The following is a 22,806-nucleotide window of genomic DNA, read 5'->3' as shown; positions in this document are numbered from 1 at the left end:
GTGAATTCACAATAAGTAATTTAAATATGGCAAGGTTAATGAGTCAATTTGAATCTAATTGACAATAAAAATATTCGTGAGAAATAAAGTTTCCTTCAAAATCAAATAAACAGTCTAGTCTCACAGGTAAATATTAATTTATAAAGATAAAACATTGTGGATAAATTGGAATCTTTCTTGAGAGTGTTATAAACATACTAGCCAAGAATCAATTTCATACTTACTAAGTATAGAATAAATATGAATGTGGTAAAAGATCCCTAAGCAACCTGACTACTTTTATGTTCTTAGAACCTTCAAGTCTTGTGCATATTCTCCAATTTTTACCATTATCCATATATGGATATTTTACCATATCCATATGTTTACATTGGGCAGCTCAGTACCTTGAATTTTTTAAATCTGTGTCAGTAGCTTAAGAGGCAACCCTTGTCCAAGATCTGTACTATTAAAGTGATTGTCATGATTTTAACTTTAATTTTAATCAAAGCTGAAATAAGTAATTTGTCTATACATAATCTCCACAATAGCAATGTAGATTAATTTTCATAGTATATTATTAAATTGGAAAGATAAGTTATAGACTAATATATAAAGTGATCTCATTTATGTTTTAAATAAATGAAAGCATTTATATATGAATAAAAATTTTTGGTGATTCTGTACTCAACTATTAAATGATTATATCAGACAGGTGATATTAAGGGAACATATTTTGGTTTTTATGTGAACTGGAGGAAGCTTCACCAGCAAATTGCTTTACCTGATTAACTTTTGCTAGCTAATTATAAACTTTGTTATCATAAATATACTGGGGAGGGGCTTCCCTGGTGGCGCAGTGGTTGAGAGTCCGCCTGCCGATGCAGGGGACACGGGTTCGTGCCCCAGTCTGGGAGGATCCCACATGCCGCGGAGCGGCTGGGCCCGTGAGCCATGGCCACTGAGCCTGTGCGTCCGGAGCCTGTGCTCCGCAAGGGGAGAGGCCACAACAGTGAGAGGCCTGGGTACCGCAAAAACAAACAAACAAAAAAAACAAATAAATACTGGGGAAATATTTCTGCCAAAAGAATAAATAAAACTTTCCAAATCTCACAATTGACTGTGGTGACATCTTATTGCATTTTTACATATCAGTATTTATATTCAAGAAGCTGTATAAAAACCCAGGTAGTCAAAATTACATACAAATTGTGACTATTTATAAGATATAGTGAAAGGTAGAGAAAGATGTATAATACATCTATATATATATGTATAATTCTGAGATTATTCAACAAAATAAGAACAGAAATGTCTTTTAAAAAGTGTGGGGTTGGCAGAGCAGAGGTAGGAGATGAAGATGTTGGCATGTAGAAATTGAGATATTTATGCACATAACAAAAGTTTCTTTAAAAGCCTTGGGAAGAAATACCTTCTGTCTCCCAATCAAACCAGTCTGAAATGCAGTCTAATTCATTATTTCTGAAATGTTCAGAAGAACAACTTCATAGAGCAGATGTGTTTACTTTGTTCCTCTTCCACATGGAGATTATAGCAAAGCTTCCATTGAAGTAGAAAATGTTTTGATCTATTCTGGCTACAGTTCAGAGAATTTGTGGTTTGCCTCACTGATAAATAAACATGACTGCATGATTATTTACAGATATTTTGGCAATGTGGCTAAAATTAACTTACTTTGTTAATGAATCAGAGGTCAGTGCTTAGGTAAATACAATTTATTCTTAAGTTTGTACATACACACAATTTTGAACCTCTTTGCCTCAATTTTTAAATAGCTAACAAAAAAGCTCTTTTATGATTTTTTTATGATTACCCTATTGATATATATATATATATATATATATATACTATAAAAATTTGTAAAATTCTAAACTGAGTAAACTAAACAAAAGATTATATAAAATCAGGGACTTCCCTGGTGGTTGTAGCCAAAAAGTAAGAAAAAGAGTATATAAAATCAAACATAATCTCATCACCCCAGACTTGCACACTGCAAATCAATTGTTGTATATATTTCCAATTTCTTTTTACATTAAAAATATATCACTTTTTCTTAAAGTGTGCAATCAAAGCATATATATTGATTTGTAACATTTAAAGAGTAATTTCTGAGCATTTTCTCACATCATTTAATTGCATTCTTAATATTTAATATTATTTGTAAATGTGATTTTAATAGCTATTCAACATCCTGTCTAGTAAATATATTATACTGTATTTAAATGAATTCATTTTCATCATCATATTTATTTCTAGTTTTGATACCAAAAATGATCCAGAGATAAATGTTCTTACCACAAATATATATTTCTAGATGTCAAAAGTTACCTAGGCAAAGCATATGTGTACATATATGTATTTGTTTAGATTTTGATATGGAATGTGAAACTGGCCCTCCAAAAACGGTGTACTAATTTACCATCTAAACAGTAGTGCATAGCACCAGTGATGACTTTTTACCCCCTCTTCCTTCCCTTGATACACCAGAGGACTCCACCTAAATTGATGTGCCCAGGGAGTGAGAAATGACAGGAACAAAGAGCTTGGCAGCCGTCAGGAAGACCACCTTTGCAGTACTTGATGCTTAGCTATATTAGAGAGCTTCCCCATTGACTGCAAATATATTCATCTGTTTGATGTATCTTACTAAATGAAATTAGTAAATTTTTGCAAACATTTTTCTCTCTTACACAATCAGTAGGTAAACAAAAAACATTAATTAGAGACCAGGCTACAAAATTAGTGTTTCAGGATATTTTCAATATATAGATTGATGGTTGGCCTTACAAATATTTTAGTGGTTTTTTTCCCCTCATTTACAAGACTTATGCTTGTTAAAATAATTCCAAAAAATAAAAAATAGGAAAAAATTGTGTTCCTCCAGTCTACTTTTAAACATGATTATAATTTTATGTTAAGTACAGTATTTTATCCTATTTGAATTTAAATTTTAAAGCATAATTTTCCCATAGTGCTAAACAATTTTGAAATGCAATTCTTTTGAATATTAATATTTAGTTGACTGGATGTACATAGTTAACCATTGTTGTTCAATGTTTAATTTAGTGGCAATTTACTGCAACTATAGATGTCACTATACATAAAGATTATTTTTATTATGAATTATTTCTTTAGTTGTGGTTAACAGAACTGGAATTCCTGAATCAAAAGTAAAATATTTCTAAACCCATATATATATATATATTTCCAGATACTTTCTATATGAATATGTGAAAGCAAAATTTATGAGTACGGTTTATCTACTTTTATATATTCCATTAAAGATAATAATAAAAATAAAAACTGGCTCTTCCAAAAATTCTTATAGCTAAAATAAATTTCCTTCTGAGTAGAGTGTGAAATATGCAGTATTGATATCAGTTTACGTAGTTTCTGAATCAAACAACGATGCAAATCTTTTTTTACAGCAGACCACTTCAGATCACTTCAGATATTTCCCTCTCCCCTTTTCCCCCATAGAATTCTTTTTGTAGACTTCTAACTCCTGAATTCCCATATTTGGAACCATAATATCCTATATCTTACAGTGTTAAGTTGCAGTCAAGAGAAAGCTTTTTGTCAAATACATGGCCGCCTTTTCCCCCTCTAATATGGGATAAGCAGAGTTTCAGTCATGTTAAGTGGTTCAGACTTATAAGCATAAGCAATTGCCCTGTTATCTTCCAAAACTGTGTTAAATGAAAATGTATATATATGGGTGAATTCATTCACTTTTTCTATCCAGCAATACAAAGTGTTGCTTATGAGAGCTGATGATTTCACTTGGAACAATTTTAAATGCCATTATTCATTACAAATACTGTAGAAAATAGCATGCCCCCAATCCACAATTCTGTCACCCAATCAACCCAGTACAATTTTTTCATTACATTTCACTGCTGTATCTGATTAGGACATTGTCTGAAAACAATTAGTTCACCTCACATGATGAATAGACAGTAAATTAAAGCATGCTATTTTTAAGCACTGCAATATTTCCATTATTTAGAAGCTGTAAAAGTTAAACAGAATTTACTGTAAGAAATTTGAATGAACAGTGTATAATCAGATGAAAAGCACATGCATCATTAAACTTTTACTGATACCAATATGTTTCCAACTTATAAACAGATACATAAAATTCATATTGAACTTGCTGAGTAAGATAAAATCTCTGCCAATCCAAGGAGAGGTGCCTGAGGTCTAATGTCCCAAATAAAAACACTTTATTTCCTAGATTTTCAGCTCTTTTGAAAATGAATGAAATTACTAGTTTTATTGCTGCCCTTATAAAATTAAAAGTGAAACATGAGTTCAATTTAAAGTATATTGCCATGTTGCCCTTGTCAAAATTCCACAATGGTTTCATATTCATAATCAGTGTTTCTCTTCTACTAAGTGAATATAATGGAGATCATGGTGGCACAGAAAGAAAGAATTATTTCTGTGAAGTAAAATGATTATTCTTTCCTGCTTTGTTAAATTACCTTTCCTGTGATTGTATTTCTGCTGAAGGTGGATGGAAAATTAATTGAGGTACATACTAGTCAAGTCCCTTGATATTTATTTTGAATTTACTGTATAGTCAGCTACCATATTCTGATTGGTATTGGAACTATTTACCTAGAGTCCAGATCAAACGTAATATGCTATCATTAGAAAATAGCTTACAAGTCTTATAACTATGTAACTATACAAGATAGTCTATGCTATTACATGTAAAATGGAGTGAAACTTATTCCCCAGCCCAGAGTTGCCCTGGTAGATATAAAGCAAGCAGAGAAATTACAGATGTAAAGTCTTGAAGTAAAGTCCAAAGGTTGTGAGGTTGTTATCATGGCTTCCAACAAGAGATCTTTTACTTCTACACTTAGAAACATATTTTGATCCGAGATGCATCATTGGATGTGTAATTTTTATTTTCTGTACACTGTGTTCAAACATTTTTCAAAGCATTGGATTTTTGCTCATGATCACTTTTAATGTGGCCACTCTTCCATCCTTAAAACACACACACACACACACACACACACACACCAAAATTCTCTGAAAAACAGAGAAAGTATAAGCAATCTAGAAATCTGTGAACAAAACGCATCTCCAGATATGTACAAATATTGATCAAAGTTTCTTTACTTTTTAATGTTTTGAGATTTTGTTCATCTTGAAATTAGATGCACTAAAACCTGAGATCTTAGTCCTGTCCTTGGTCCATTCAAAACAGGATCTGAAAATGAGTAAGTAGGACTATCTACTGGGTTGTTGTCCTGTGGGAATTTGGCAATAAAATATATGACTTCAGAACTCCATGCCAGCCTTCAGGCTGTGCCTGTCTCAAATCTCAGAACTTTGGTTTCATCTTTGCATTTATACTTTTATTCAGCAAGTACTTGTAAAGTGCCAGAATGCATCAGACAGCATATGAAGAAGTTAAAATAAAGAAGTCACATGCTTGTTGTTGACCTTGAGCAGCTAGAAGTCTAGAGAGCTCCCTTTAAGAATAAGGAATAGATGGTTTAGAAAGATGCTGAAATACAGATGTGTACCAATAAGTCACTTATTGTTTTTTTGAAGGAAGATTCTAATACTACATATACATTATGGAATGACCTTTTAGTTTCTGCTTCCAGTAGTATAAGAAAGTAGATATTTAATAAAACTCTCCCACATCAAAAATCCTAGATTCTAGATATATTTATACCAAAAATGCATCTGAAATATTATTTAGCTGATAGATTACACTCTCAGAAAACAATGTAATTGAATTAGAAGTGAATAACAACAATTATAACTTTTAAAAAGCGATATGTTTGAAAATAAAATATAATTTTTACATTTTTCATGGGTTAAATTACATATATCTATTATTTGTTATTTTATAATATAATTATACTATATGTATACATATGTATTCAAATGTAGAAGAAGGACATGAGAAACTCAGTAGTAGAATTTAATGAAATAGAAAGTAAAGATAAAATAAAGGGGTTTAGCCAAATAAACAGTTGGTTCTTTGAAAAAAAATAATTCACACTAGAATGTATAACAAACTTAATTTAAAAGGAGGACAAGCCCCCAAAGTATAAATAATAGAAAGAAGGCATAACTGCAAATTTTAAAATATTTTTTTAAATGCTATGTATAGCCGATGTCAACAAATTTGAAAGCTTGAGTAAAATAGATAAATTCTAGAAAAAAGAAATACCAGGTCTGATTTAAGAAACAGACAACCTGAATTGTCCCATAATATTGAGGTAATGGAATCAGTGTCTTAAAATGTATTCAAATCAGGCACAGGAAGTTTTTTAAAGGTGGGTTCTACCAAGTATTCAAAAGCCTTAGAAATTTAAAAATAAAGAACTTCTTTAAGCTGACAAAGGCATTAATCAAAAGCTTAGATAATATAACATACTCTATAGTGGAAAATTAGTACATTTCTTTTAAAAATAAGCATTGAGAAAATGAATCAGAATGAAGTAACTTGAATATGCACAAAACCAAAGATGACAGTTTTTAAAAATTACCACCCAAGAAAGTAAAACAAGAAAAACAACTTGATAGAGACAGGCATCTCTTAGAATATTGTCGGTAAAAGAAAAGGTGAAAACTAGTGGTAGAAATTAAGAACTCTACAGAAAAAAAATATTATCCACTCCTAATGGTGTCTCATTAGGGTGCTTCTAGGGATACTAGTTCTTAGGGAACTGTTAATAGCACTCCTTAGAAACACTGCTCCTTTAGAATTCAAGGGAGTCACCTAATCCTTCACCATTCTTAAGCATCTATATCCTGGAAAATCCAAGATACTTATAACGAGCAAAATATGGTTGGCAATAGATTTACAAAATTACTATATAAGGAAAACAGAAAGTAGAATAAAGTTTTTCCAATACATAAAGCCACTTTTCCTGAAGAAAAACAATGATGAGGCAGAAGAATTCTATAAAACAATACTCCAAAAAGAATGACTATTATTATCAAAAAGAATGAATTATTATCATTAAATAAGCATATGTAGACATAAAATTATCAAGTGAGAAATTCAAAACCTAGGAAAGGCCTCATAAAGTAGAAATAAAGTTGTAAACCAAAAAGTGACAGATTTCAGGAAGGAAATGGAAAAGATAATACAAAATAATAACAGAAATAATTAATTGAAAGATGACCACTGGTAAATAGATATTTCTGAAAATATACTAATGGATAGCAAGAAGACCCATAAAAACAGCCAATAGAAAGAAATAAAGTAGAAGGGGTCTGATTTAAGTTAGGTAAGACAAGGAAATAAGATCCACCTGATATTTAATTGACATTTTTTTGTGTGTGTGTGGTATGCAGACCTCTCACTGTTGTGGCCTCTCCCGTTGCAGAGCACAGGCTCCAGACACGCAGGCTCAGTGGCCATGGCTCACGGGCCTAGCCGCTCCACAGCATGTGAGATCTTCCCGGACGGGGGCACAAACCCGTGTCCCCTGCATCGGCAGGCAGACTCTCAACCACTGCGCCACCAGGGAAGCCCCTTAATTGGCATTTTTATAGAAGATAAGCAAAACATTGGAAGAGAGGTAACATTTAAACCCATAATCCAATGACAAACCAGAACAACAAAAAAATGTTCTAGAAACACAGAGTATCTTTGAAGGGGGGTGGTGGTGGAAAAATATTATTAAAGGTATTAATATAAAGATGACATGTAAAGTTAAAATAAAACCTAACACTGGATTTCAAAACACTAAACAGACTACAAAAAGACCGCCTACAAAAAACTCATTAAACATAATATTCAAAATAAACGTATAAAATATGATAGAGTTTTTAGAAGGGTATCAGTCATACCAATAAATGTAAATTGGCCTAACTTATGTCCTAAAATTTTAAAAATATTTTTTAAATTGGCTCATGAAACAGAATCCAGTTCAATATTTTATGCAAAATATACATCTTAAACAAAATGATTCAGAAAGGCTAAAATCCTGATAACAAATAAGAAGAGCTGCTTTCATGTTCCAAAGCATTAAGACCACCAAAAGAAGATGCTTTATAATGTTCAAGGCCACAAATCACAAGGAAGATATAATAGTCAATTGTCTGTATCTATGCCCCAGATAGATGGCTACCTTTATAAAACAGAAATGCCAGAAACTACTCAATATGTGGAAACCTTATTGTACCATTCATTCTCAGTTCAAACTGATTCAAGTGGACAAAAAATTAAGTAAGGTTATCGATATAGCATATATAATGTGTGTATTTATGTTTGAACACATCTAAACAAGAGATATTATATATCTGTTTCAAATGTATGTGGAACTTTGTCAAAAGTTGAACTTTCATCAGGTCATCCATCTAAAAAGCTCAGTAAGTTCTACAAATTAGAAATTAAATAAAAGCATGCTATAATCACAAAGTAATATGCCTAGAAATCAATAATATATTTTAACAGGTTTTCCAACTAAGTAATTTTTAAAGTAAATCTAATTAAACAATTTACTGGAGAATTCAAGTCAAAATTCCAAAATTTATAAAATAATAATAAGAAAAAGTATGGCAACACTTTATATCAGAATAAATTGTCAGAATAAAAATCATAACTTAGCAAACATAAAAATGAAAATGGAAGAATGAAATAAGTTGAATTTCCAACTTAAATAGAATTATCAGCAAAATGCAGCAAAAATTAGAAAAGTGGGAATGATTAAATTTGAAGCAGAAATGAAGTAGTTTATAAATAGAAAAAGGTAGAACTAATAAGTGAAAAAATAATGTTTACCCTTTGAAAACGTGTGCACACACACATACACACACACACACACACGAGACAAGACACATTCTCATCCAATCAAAGAAAAAGAGGGAGAAAGCAAACTGATATAAAATTAGAAATGGCTAATGGGAAATAAAGGGTCATTTGAATAAATCGTAAGAGACTATTTTGCAGAACTCTATGTCAATTCGTTTGAAAATTTAGATGAAATGAAAAATTTCATGAAGAAATACACTTCGAACTGTCCCCAGGAGAGACGCAGAGCTTAACTGATTAATGACGTAGAAGAAGCAGAATGTTATCAAAGAACTACACCACAAGTGAGAACCAGGCCCACATGATTTCATAAAAGAATCTTATTAGACTTTCAAAGGCAATGCCAATAAAATTTAAATTGTCTATAGAATAGGTTTTCCTTGTAGTTGCCTTTTACAAAATTTAATACCAATTTCTGGTTAATATACATACACATATACATATACATATACATATGTATATATGTATATATATATAGGAATTGGGGATAATTTCTTAAAGTGATAAAACATGTATACCTCAGCCCAAAAGCTAATCTCGTGTCATTCCCATCAAGGTCAGGAGCAAGGGAGGATGCACACTATCTCCACTATTACGTAAAATGATTTTGGAGGTATTAGTTAATGAGACAAGAATAAACAACCAGCTGTAAGATTTGGAAAAAGCATTTAGTGAGACAGCAGGATAGATATTTAGCATACAGAAATCAATAGCTTTCATATTTGCAAACAATAATCAATTAGAGGGTATAATGGAAGAGAGAGGCCTTTAGACAATAGCAGCAAAATATAAAATACTTAGTAATAAATATGAAAATGAAATTATATGAAATGTACAAAACCCATATTAGGATAACATTGAAACATTCTGGAAAGATATAAAGTAGACTTGAACAAATGGAAAAATATCTATGTTCTTCTAAAAAATAACTGAAGATCATAAGATCAGTATTAATTATAAAATTAATAGTCTCCCAATAAGATATTCCAGTAAGTTTTTATTTGCTTGAACTAGATATGCTTATTTTTAAGCTTCTTTGGGAAAATAAAAATGTAGTATTATCTAGGGAAATCCTAAAAATAAGAACAATGAGTGGGTGTGAGTCCTAAATAATATGGATGTTAAAAAAAATCTATAACTAAAATGTGTGGTATTGGGACATGACTTAACAGAGATAAATGTATAGTATAGACAGTACAAAAATAGACTCAGGTACATATGGAAATTTAATATATAATAAAGGTGGCATTTCAAACCACTGAAAAAATTAAGTTTTTATAAAATCATTTTAGGAAAACTCAATATCCCTTAGGAAAAAGATAAAAGTAGTTCCAGACTACCACCCTAACTCTAAAATGACAAAGCTCTAACTTTAAAAATTAAATCTTACCTGTAATAGGACAAAACATCAGTAAATTCTTTGTAACCTTAGTTTGAAGAAAGCCTTTAAACTATGCATCATCACTTAGAAGTAATATAAGAATATGTTGGTAAACTTGATTTTATAAAGAACAGAAAAAAAATTGGGGAAAAATGCCATCATAACCAATGTCAACACAAAATGACAAACCAGGAGAATATATTTGCAGCATATACCTCACATAAATGGATATAAAGACACAAAGAGCTCTTAAAAAATAAATAAGACCAGAATACAAAGAAATCTGATCGAATAGATAACAGAGACAAACATTAGCAGAGAGTTAGATAAAACAATTATGCAAATGGATTATTATATATTATACATTATATGTATATATATAAGCATTTGTACATATATAGATAAATATAGATGCTCAACTTTTCTTCCAAGCAAAATGCAAGATGAAAATACACTAATATACCTGTCACAAGTTGAGTGTCACAGGAAGCCAACTGTGAAAGAAAGATTAGCCTGCAGGCCAGTTATTACAGAGATCAATAACTGGAAAGGAGGAAAAGAAAGCAACATTGGGCAGAAGAATTTGAGTGGCAGAGCCATCTGAATGAAGGTTTCAGCTAACCCCACAGAGAGTTCTGCACTGGGAGAGCCCTTCAGAGAAGTCCCAAGTTAGAGCAAGAGGGCCGGGCTTCTATATCCCAATATTGATCAGGTTGTCCTTTCAAGGGCTGTTGAAAAGAGGTATGATCTTGGGTGAGGCCATTTTCTTCAGTTCAGGCCGTCTCCAGACTGACAGCTGAGGGCCTTCTTCCAGCAGGACTTCTAGCCACTGGAGAGGTAGGTCCTTCCTTCTAGAAGGGAGTTCTGGTTGGTGTATCATAGCGTCTACCACAGCAACATTTCTCACTTGTCAGATTAGCAAACATTCAAACAATGAACAGCGTGTTCTGTAACATGTTCATGGGAAGACTGTACTTTCAGGGATCATTTCTGTAGGTCATTATATGTCCATTGGAAAACAGGCACCTTATACATTACTGGTAGATGTGCAGAATGGTACTTTCCCTATGGAGGAAAATATCCTGAAGATAATTCCCTACACATTAAACAAACAAACATATACACAGGGTTAATCAATAAAGCATTATTTGAGCTAATAATCACTATAGATTATTTGCATTATTGGAGGCTAGTTGAATGAAGTATGGTACATCCACACAGGCAGAACTATTTAAGAATTAAAAAGAAGATGGTATATAACAATTGATATAGAGCACATCCCACAATCTCTCTAATTTGTACATATATATGTAATTAGATTAGCATTTACATTTATAGTAATAAAATATTAATTTTTTAATTATAAAAATCTACCCCCAGAAAAGAAGCATAAATAAGAACCAAATGAAGAAAAGTTTTTTCTATGTGATGAGAATGGGGTGAGATCAAGACTTCTGTCAATGTATATATCCACATATTTATACTTTATTTTTGACCATGTACATATTTTAAAATAAAAAGAATGAGGACATCAAAGCTTAAATTGAAATACTAAGAGAAGATAATACACCTAAAATGTAAACCAAACTGATATGAATTTTAATTGAGGTGTGACTAAGAACTCACACATACACCTACACACACAGAACATATGGACATCTGTCTGGCTGCCTATCTATCTCCTCTGAAAAGGTCCAGAACTAATAACATTAGAGTAGTAATGAGCACACTTAAGCCCAGATCTTGATATCTAAATATCATAATCCAGTAGAAAATATTCCTTGGAGAAATTATTGATTATGGATATGGGAGATAAGAAGCAATCTTAGAACATCTTACTGTGCAGAAAACAAGGAAGTACTCTAAAACTAACATAATCATTTCCAAAGAATAGAGGGGTTAGCTTGAAGGGGTCCCACTAACCAAAGTTTGTCAATTTCAGCATCATGAAGAATGATAACAACAACAACAAAATAACAGTAATGGAATGTAACACATCAGATTAAAAATGTTTATAATAGTACGAGGAAGAGGGAGATAAAGAGAGTGAACACACGTGAGGGGAAAAAGTAGGGAAAGTTCTTTTTACGGAAGAATACCACCTAATAAATATAGAATGGGTGTTAGAGTTAGAAAATCACTTCCAAATGATAATTTGTTCAGGGAAAGGTCATGAATGGATACCAAAACTACTGAGTGGAAAGTTCATGGAGGAAAAGCTATTCATGTAATGTGCAAGCATCATCCCACTTTTAACTACAGGGAAAAATGTACTTTACAATGAACATATATCAGTTACCTTGTAAACAGCATTGTTAAGGATGGGAAGAAGTGTAATGGTGTGTTTCCTAATATGAAGCATAAGAGATATCCAACATCACCTATATAATATTCTTGCCAAAAATATTAGCCTAAATTATATCATTTTTTAAAATCAGATAAATCAAAAATACTCTACATATCAGACCACTGGACCAAGAGTCTTAAAAATGGTCAGTGTGGACTTCCCTGGCAGTGCAGTGGTTAAGACTCCACCCTTCCAATGAAGGGGGCACGGGTTCAATCCCTAGTCAGGGAAGTTCCGCATGCCACATGCCGCAGCAATGCCCGCCCCCAAGATGGTCAATGTTGTAGAACTCAAGAAAAGATAGGATAACTTTTACTTTAAAAGAGACTAAAGAGGTGACAACCCACTGCAATTAGGTAGATAGGTAAATATGTAGATAGATAGAAAGATAGATATAGATATATAGATATGGAGATATTTGGGTTACTTAGGGCAGTGTGGAAATTAGAATACATACTGTATATTTAGATGATATTAATATTGTTATTCATAGGTATGCAATTTGCTTATATGAGAAAATACTGTTAATTTTGAGAGATGTATACTGAAATATTTAGAGCTGAAATAGTCTGATGCTTTCAACTTCCTTTCATATGATTTAGCATATGAAGAAAGGGGGAGAGCAAATATTCAAAATGTTAATGTTTGGTGAATCTAGGTAACGGTTTTATGGGTATTCATGTACTATCCATTAACCTTTCTGTAGATTTGAATATTTTCTTAAAAATAAAGGAATTGGATGAGATACAATTTCACACTCATTAGTTTGACAAAAAATTAAATAGTCTGATGAAATTAACTGTTGGTGAGGAAGTGGATAAAATGTGGAGCAATAGAAACTCACATTGTTAGTAAATTCTAAATCGGCACAACTTTGGAAAATAATGTCACTATTGAGTTAGGTAGGAGACATTTACCTTTTGAGCAAGCAGTCCCATTTATCAGTGTTCATCTCAAGAAAATCCTGTCACATGCACTGGGAGACATTAATAAAACTGTTTATAGACAACTTGTTTTTAAGAGCGAAAATTTGGAAAAACTCAAATGTCAAAAAATAAATAAATTTTACTGTATTCATACATACAATGAAATACCACATATCGGGCTTCCCTGGTGGCGCAGTGGTTGAGAGTCCACCTGCCGATGCAGGGGACACGGGTTCATTCCCCGGTCCAGGAAGATCCTACATGCCGTGGAGCGGCTGGGCCCATGAGCCATGGCCGCTGAGCCTGCGCGTCCGCAGCCTGTGCTCCGCAACGGAAGAGGCCACAACAGTGAGAGGCCCGCGTACCGCAAAAAACAACAACAACAACAAAAAAAAAAACCATATAGCAGTGAAAATAAACAATGGCTACAAGGGTCAGTGTGATCTCAGAAATAAATTATTGATGATCTCATCAATAGTGATGATATTTAATGATCTCAGAAACAAATTATTGTGTGAAAATAGCAAATCATATAACAATGCACATCTGTAAAGGTTAAAATAATGTAACAGAATCTATTTGGAATGAAATTTGTTTGAAATATTTTATTTAAAGCTTTCCAAACTGCATAGCTGTCGATCATTTAGATGAGAGTTAACAAGGTCCTTTGTCTGTACCAAATGCCCAGATGACTTCCTATGTCAACATGATGATGCACACGTAATCCTCACCTGGAGATGTTTTCTGAATGGTTTTCCTACAGCAGAGGAATAAAGGCACCATCTTACCTGCATCTGTGTTTATGCACATGTGGATATATTCTTAAGATTGAAAGTGAGAAACTCAACATTAGCTGAGAACTAAAGAATTAAAAGTAACACAGGCGGTTAGTACTTTTGTGCTGACCAGAGAGATGCTGTTTAAATAAGAAGAAAATCAATATATTCTATTTCTTTGCAGAGTAAAAGTGAGCAAATTACTGTGCGGCATCTGACATCAGGAAACTGGGAAGTGATAAAGGTCCTGGCGTACGATGAAACGACGCAAAAAATGTGAGTGTTTTTGGTTCTCTAGTCAGGTTGGAAGTCACTGTTGTCAAATGCAGTCTTTTATGCTAGATTTATATTTTGCTTACCATGGTCCTAGTCCAAGTAGCCTGGCCATGTAAAGAACAACCTTTTCTTTAAGATTCTCCCTATACTTCACGCAGAGAGACACTTACACAGACATTTGCACAGACACATGCACACACACACACGCACACTCAGAGAGATTGAGAGAGATCATGGAAAAGTGTGACAATATTTTAAGAAACAAATATGCGTTTCCCAAATGGATCAAGTCCTGCCGTTAAATAATAGAAGAGCTCTTGCCTGTTCTTTGACAGTTTGAAAATTCAGGTGAAAACTCGGTGTGGCAAAAATTGATTGGTGCCTGATGTTTGTGTTGTTTTCTTTCATGGGCAGTTACTTTCTGAGCACCGAGTCGTCTCCCAGAGGGAGGCAGCTGTACAGGTAAGCAATGTGAGAGGATCTTCCTGCACAGGTAGATTCCTCAGGGGCCATCTACACAGCATAATGATGGGATGGAGAAGTCTGAAGTTTCCTTTTTGGTATGGCTAGGAGAGAACCAACTCAGTATGACAAAACCCCACACTCTTGGCCCAGTCCCTCAGCTCTGGACCACTGTGAGCATAAAGAATTGGAACTGAAATGGAGACCATCTTATTCCTCCTTTATTTTTTCCCTCATTTGTTTTTACAGTCTCAAAATGTCTTTTTTTTTTTTTTTTGAGGCTTACTTTTCTCAACTACCCACATCACAGGCATTTACATATTTTCCCCCAGTAGGCTTTTCTTCTGCTATGCCTCATTTATATTTTCATGGCATTAATATTGTACACATGTGATGTATTCCCGAACAAAATAAAAGCATTGTGAACATTTAGTAGAGTGGATCAAGTGGCAGTTTCTCTCCCCCACCCCCCATAATGTGTATAATCCATTGATTGTTATTTAAGCAGGAATGGTCCTTGCTTACTAAAATAAAGCAGTGGATGGGGACTATTTTCATCTGTCCAGTTTTCCCGGATGAAAAGTTATATTCATAAAAGGGGTTAAGGTCATACCTATTTAGTGTTTAAAATGTCTCCTCACTCAAAAAGCTTTCACCAGGACCTCCCAAGAATGACTTTTATTTTTGTCTGGCACGCAACTTACAATTATAGATGCATATACACTTTCTAATTTACATTTCACAGATCCATTTTTAAAGTGTCAAAACTGCCATGGCATATTCTCAGTGGAAATTCATCATGTTTGAAGAAGTGTCACCAACGATTCTTACCAAGTAGCCTAGACTTTCCTTTGAGAGTAAAAATGCATGTTTCAAGTACCTTAACTCTCTCTAATTCATCCACACACTCTTATTTATGCATAAATTGTTTTAATCTGAAGCGAGCCTCTCCTTTTTATCACATATCCCAATATGTCATCTTCACATTCTTTGTTTTTTTTCTCTTAGAGTCTGGAACACATGTTCTCAATTCTAATGGCTTCCAAAAGAAGAACAGCTGTTTATTTAAAGAGAATGATTCTAATTTTAGTTTAGAGGTCTTGGTTAAAGTACCGGTCGCTTTCTCTTTTTGGTTACCTGAAGCTTATCTTTCTTGAAACTTATACTGTGGTTAATAGTGGCAGTCAAGAACAGTCCTTTAGAGATGTGGAAATACTGGACCAATGTTTTATTTTTCTCATTTTGTAAAACTCTTAATGAAAAATGACAGTGCCAGAGAATTAGACTTGGCTAAATTCACCTAGCAGCGCTGCTTCATCCTCTCTCTCCTCCCTTTATTAACCTAAAATGTGATTTGAATCACAGTGGGTTCTTAGATTTGTGTGCTTGTCTTATGTCCCTAGTGACTGAGGCAGAGCAGTACAAAAGTCAATATATCTATGACCTGTACTAGTGCAGAGGGCTGTGTTATAAAGAAAATATAGTACCAATAAATCTCCCTTTAAATGGCTCATCCAGTGCCAGTTTGTTTGACTGTAAGATAATATTAGTGTTTGACCCAGAAAACCCAATCATTGTCTTGTCCAGGCTATAAAAATAATAACTGGTTGATTTAATTTATGGGATTAGATGCTTCTGCAGAATCAGAACTGCTAGCATATTCGGTGTCATTATTTTGTCTCAAAATGTGCTTTTCTCTATTTTAGTAATTCATAATCCAAATAATGAGAAGATACCAACCTAATTTTTAGGAAACTTGGATCTGAAAAATCATACGGAAGAGTAGAGAGAGAAAAGGTTTTACATTCTAGTTATGTCACTAAATAGCTGTGACTAATAGGGACTGGCACACATTCATAGTTTCTGTGGTGATAGTTGTGCAACATTGTGACTGTAATTAATGACATTGAACCATATACTTGAAAAGTGGTTAAAATGTTGAATGTTGTTTTACGTATATACCAAAATTTAAAAGAAAAAAAATGGGTATGATTTGTCATAATGGTGAAACTAGCTAATGTGTTTAAGTGCCTAGTATATTAATCACCTTGACTAGAAAAGGAAAATTTTGGATTATAATGAGCCCAAAATGTTTCAAATGTGAAGCTGTGACTTTGTGAACTATACTATACTATAGTATGTGTTTTGTTCCAAAATGAAATTGAGAATATTTTGTCCAGCCAAGTTTTAAAAAATGTATCATCAACAGTGTTTTCATTTAGAAGCATAGATAATTTACAATTATCTCTATTTATAAAATAAATGAATCTGTACATGAAATTTAACTTTGGGTTAGTATTTCAACCCCTCTAACCTTAAGCACCATTGTTTGTAAAATAAAGAGATGAGTGCTTTTCTCTTTATCTATCTCCTTGATGTCTCAAAGCATGTATGAGCATTAACATTATATATATTATCATACAAAAATAGCTTTTCTTTTCCAAAAATTCAGTGCAACTATCTAGTGGGAAAAATCTGGTACTAATATCAAAATCTAATGTTGAATTTAGGAAATCATGAGCTTTTTATATGTGTGTGACTTGTGAAAACATTAGTTCTTCCAACTAATATTATTGCTGGTGACTTTATGCTTGTCTCTGTGGGTAATTTCTTTTAAGACTTTACAAAGAAATATCTATAAAAATATAAATAAGAATAAGTTATATTGCATTCTGTGACAATCAGTTTCTTTGTAAGCATACATACATATTACATTCATATAGGTGTACATAATTTTAATTTTATTACAGAGAAGAAAAATGCATATGTCTTAACATTAGTAATGGGAATTGACTTTGTTTGCATTTTTATGGTAAGTCATAATTTACAAGGAACCTCAGCTGAGTAATTCTGTAGCTTCTTTGTTTATGTCAATATTTAAATATAGATACCACACATTCAAGGACCTGGAACAGTAGCATTTCTAACTTTCTTTTTCTTTCCCCAGTGCTTCTACTGAAGGATTATTGAATCGTCAGTGCATTTCATGTAACTTTATGAAAGAACAATGTACATATTTTGGTGCCAGTTTTAGTCCCATGAATCAACATTTCTTATTACTCTGTAAAGGTAATAGATGATTTCTGATAAAATTTATTTTATTCATTTTATTTGATCAGTATCTCTTACTGTCATTAGTAATGATTACCCTAGCTGTATGATTTGATATTCTTAGTTTATGTAAGTTTTTGTTAAAAAGTTATAAATTAGGGGTTTATTGAGATAGAAATTGTATCCATTACTTTATTTAAAAGATAGAAATTGGGAGTAAGTCAATATGTGCACATACACATGATCAATAAGTGCTGGTTGACATGGAGCTTTTAGAAAAGTGAATAAACATATTTACATCAGCAAAGTCAAGCTAGAATAATAAACTAATTTACCTAGACATTAGGAAAAGCAATCGTTTCCTTATTAAAATAATGGCTTGGTTGTTAAAAAATTTAGGATCTATAGAAATTTAATTCCCAGGGTCTAGTCCCCTTCAATTTTGAGAAATTATGTTCACCCCAATTATTTCTTCTATCCGGTAACATATAGTAGTATGGTATCTCTAGGTTATACTGATGGGAATCACTGTCCCTTTAATAGGATACTGTATTTCCCAGAGATGAAATGGGAGATGTCCTCTTATAATGTGATGGATTGAGTGCTACTGCTTCAGCTGGTACCTTACACATTCGTGTTTTAAGACACCATGAGGAAGAGACCAATACTTTTTCTTTTTAGTTATTTTTCTCTTGACATCTGAAATAAAGTAATCAAAAAAGAGAAGTACTTGTTGGATGACACCAGAGAAAAACCATTAGACCCCTAGGCAGAGTTCCTTAGAGAAGTGAAGTTTTAAGATAACATCTTATGGTTACACTTGAATTATCCTGTATATTTGAAATAATTAACAATTCCAGTTAATGTATTTTTAAAATTAATATATAATTAGTTCCAATTTTTAATTTATCTTGTGGGTGAAATATTTTTTTGCTTTTATTTTTATTTTTTTGAATTATTGAATTTTATTTTATTTATTTTTTTATACAGCAGGTTCTTATTAGTTATCTGTTTTATGCATATTAATGTATACATGTCAATCCCAATCTCCCAATTCATCCCACCACTGCCACCACCCCCACCACTTTCCCCCCTTGGTGTCCATATGTTTGTTCTCTACATCTGTGTCTCTATTTCTGCCCTGCAAACCGGGCTCTAGAGCGCAGCCTCAGTAGTTGTGGTGCACGGGCTTGGTAGCTCCACGACATGTGGGATCTTCCCAGACCAGGGCTTGAACCCGTGTCCCCTGCATTGGCAGGTGGATTCTTAACCACTGTGCCAAAATACTTCTAATATACATGCATTCTTTCTTTCTTGGCTAAGTGGTAAATAGAATTTAATCTTGAATGAGTGGATGAGGGTTCACAGGGTTGTGAATCAACTTTCTGAATATCAGTGATGATTCTATAAAAGACTAGATAAAAAGAGAGTAAAGTGCATAAGATTGGCTAAAACCATAGAAGTATAGGGCATTTTGGAGAAGGGAGAATTGTAACAATAATCCTGCAAATAGTTTCTTTCCCCGTATATTCTTACTTCTCTGAATAGAATATCCATAGAAAGGAATGAAATCTAATAATCGGGTTTCTGTTTCATTATGTTTTAACTATGAAATGTTATATTTGGAAAAAAGAACTCTATCATGTAATCTTCCAGTAGTTATTATTTAGATGTCTTTAAAATGTTTATACATACACTTCTAAAATCTAGGTCCAGGGGTTCCAGTGGTCAGCCTACATGATACGGACAACCCAGCAAGTAAGTACATGAAGACAACATCATGGTTGGCATTGGTCCTTAGTATTATATTATTTATTCTGACTGTTGTACTCTATAGAGCCTTCTTCAAAGGAGGCCCCAGCCTGAGGAAAGTAGCGTAGGCACCATCACCTTGACCTTGTGTGTGTAAGAGAAACATTAAAGCAAATGGTTTGAGCCATGTTACAATTGGAGTTGGTTCTTATATGCCTGAAATAGGCTATCTACTGTATCTTAATTGAATGAGGAGTGATTGATGAGACTCGTTTAGATATATTTCAGCCTACTGGCCCCTTATACTCTGGTTCATTCTTTCCTGAGCCTCATATAAATTTTCCTCCAGAGCAACACATTTACTTTTGGGAAAAATTATTCAATTGTCCATCATCTGTTGAGCGAGGACTTGATCAGACAATATGACAGAGGCTGGGTGTTCATTGCTAGTAAGATGTGGTCAATGTGTTTAAGAACTTTAATAGTAGAGTGTATAAATACAAACATGGCTGAGCTGATCTTAAAAATGAATACCCAGGTTACTTCCTGCCTCCCTGTTTCCTTCTTTTCATCTATCCTTCTTTTCCTTCTTTCATTTAAAAACTTTATTTAATCAACAAAACTTTATTTAATCAACACTCTCATGCTCTAATGATTTACCATAATCTAGTAAATGAGGCTTATATTTATTAACACATTTACTCCTCAGAACACCCCCTGATGTTGTTAATTTTGTTATCCTTTTTTAAAGATGAGGGAACTGAGCCACAAAGAGGTTAACAAACTTGGCTAGAGTCACTCTAATATAACAGGTGGCAGCGCCAAGAATCAAATAAGATCATCTGACTCAAGAATAGGGTTTATTATCACTACCATACAATGGTAGCTCATTCTACTGTGTTTTTGTCTGTCTCATCACATACTTAGGTTTAAGTAGTAGTCTTACTTAAATGCTTTGACTTAAAGGAGAGACAGGCATAAAAGTAAAATGTTGAATGACAAATATCATTTTTAGAGGACACAGAAAGACCTTTTAGACTCTTCAAATACCACCATATGGAGACTTCCTGCCTATTCTAGAGAAAGACAAAACTTCTAAATAGTTAATGGAGTTCTGTGTGGTTGGAAATCAGTTAGCACATCTTTTAGTTTCTACTTAGTGTAAATCCTAAAGCGGTTATGGTAAGCAAATTAAATCTGTTGAATATTAACACTAACGGCAACAATAATGATAACAAATACAGTTTATTTGATAAAATAGAAAGAAGGTTGAATTTCACAGATAGAAAAATTAGTGTATAAAGTGAGTCCACCACATACCTTTTGTGGATATAATCTCATAGAATCAATTTTCTTGTAAAAAAATAGCAAATGAAATTTCTGTGAGGATGAGATACATTTGCAACATAGACACTCAATAAACAGCAACTATTTGTGTTACATTGCATATTCTGCCAAAATGATATATTTTTTTAAATCCCCAACCTGACTTTAATTAATTTTATTCTACTGTTAAAAGGCAATGTTGTTTTCTAATAACTTTTGTTTCAAATCATGACACACTTTCCTCTGAGGGAAACCTTTCTGATTTTCTCATTTATAAGTGAATTCTGATAGTCTCAGGATCAAGGAAAACAAAAAGGGACTGTGAACAGTGATCAGGTGCTTACTTTTATTTTCAAAAGACAATTATTTTTTGAGATAAAATTTACATTTGATTGCAAGTAAATCTTTGGGTTAATGGATCTTCAGGTTAATGGATCTTCAGTTTAATATTCATTAAACTAATGAATCATTAAACTAATGAATCAGTCATAACTCATTTTGGGGCCACACGAAGCAGAATAAAGCATGAAAAGTATATTGAAAAATGAAAATATTTAACAAACATGGAAAACCTTTAAACCACCAGTTATCAAAGAAATGCAAAGTAAAACACTGCCAAGTAATTTTTCTTAACAAATTAATAACATCAAAAAATTTACATTGCTAATGAGGATATAATGAGGCTCTCATAAATTGCTGGTAGAAATATAAATTACAGCAAATCTTTTGGAAAAAAATAACCATAAGCCTTAAATCTTTTATATCTATTTACCCTATATTTTTCCTTTTAATAATTTATACTGAAGAGATATTTAATTATAATGTGATGGATTGAGTGCTACTGCTTCAGCTAGTACGTTACACATTCGTGTTTTAAGACACCATGAGGAAGAGACCAATACTTTTTCTTTTTAGCTATTTTTCTCTTGACATCTGAAATAAAGTAACCAAAAAAGAGAGAAAATTATAACCATGCTACTGATGGTAGTGAAAAAACATAATAAAAATAATAAAAGGGGTGATTTGTAAATAAACTTTAATGGAATACTGATTTGTGCCCTGAATATCTTCCATTTGTCTTTTCAGAGCCACTCTTAACAGTTTTTCTCTCCCATGGCCTCTACCCCAGCAGGAGTTTGTACTGATGACTTAAGTTCTGCTGCCAGTTGGCTGCCAATTGGATCCAGCTAAAGTGAATCCTATAGGTGACTGAAGAGAGGCAGAAAAGTGACTTTGGAGTCTATTTCTCCAGTGCTATCCCTGTGGAGTCACCCAAGTTGCTCTGACTCTTGGGTGAAGGTCACTGTGGATCTTTCATGCAACCAACTCCAAGTAACTGCTCTCTCCTCTTGACCTGCTGGCCTAGCCTTTGTCATAAGCCCTGGGTTATGGTACTACCCCTTGTGACCTCCCTGCCCTTTGTCCTATATTTGTAAATACTCCTTTATTAAAATTTCATCAAATTGTTCTAATAGAGTTGCCACTAGTTCCCCACTAGGATTAAAAATAAAAATACATTTTTAAAAGTCAATTCTTTAAAACTGTTTAAGCTATAGTTCTAAGTGTTTAAGGAGTTCAAATATTTATGCCACTTAAACAAAATTATTTGAAAATGCATATTAAAATTCCAGAAGACAATATTTGAAAACAGTAAAAGTTTTGTATTTGCCTGGCAGCCTTTCAGATGATTTTTTGTTCTTTTTTCTTAA

At 33.0% G+C, this 22,806-nt stretch overlaps 1 protein-coding gene across 1 annotated transcript in view; it reads left to right on the top strand.

Annotated features, from left to right (window-relative positions):
* Nucleotides 1-22,806, top strand: part of DPP10 (dipeptidyl peptidase like 10) — a 662,859-nt gene that overhangs the window by 584,287 nt on the left and 55,766 nt on the right. Inside the window, exons 13-19 of the mRNA XM_065880921.1 lie at nucleotides 8,578-8,587; nucleotides 10,191-10,231; nucleotides 13,772-13,809; nucleotides 14,387-14,506; nucleotides 14,921-14,968; nucleotides 17,916-18,037; nucleotides 19,730-19,777. Of these exons, the coding sequence (XP_065736993.1) occupies nucleotides 8,578-8,587; nucleotides 10,191-10,231; nucleotides 13,772-13,809; nucleotides 14,387-14,506; nucleotides 14,921-14,968; nucleotides 17,916-18,037; nucleotides 19,730-19,777 (427 nt within the window). The remainder of the gene's footprint in view (nucleotides 1-8,577; nucleotides 8,588-10,190; nucleotides 10,232-13,771; nucleotides 13,810-14,386; nucleotides 14,507-14,920; nucleotides 14,969-17,915; nucleotides 18,038-19,729; nucleotides 19,778-22,806) is intronic.

The sequence above is a fragment of the Phocoena phocoena genome, chromosome 7, assembly GCF_963924675.1.
Source record: "Phocoena phocoena chromosome 7, mPhoPho1.1, whole genome shotgun sequence".
In the NCBI taxonomy this organism is placed as follows: Eukaryota; Metazoa; Chordata; class Mammalia; order Artiodactyla; family Phocoenidae; genus Phocoena; species Phocoena phocoena.
This window is presented reverse-complemented; position numbering and strand designations above follow the sequence as displayed.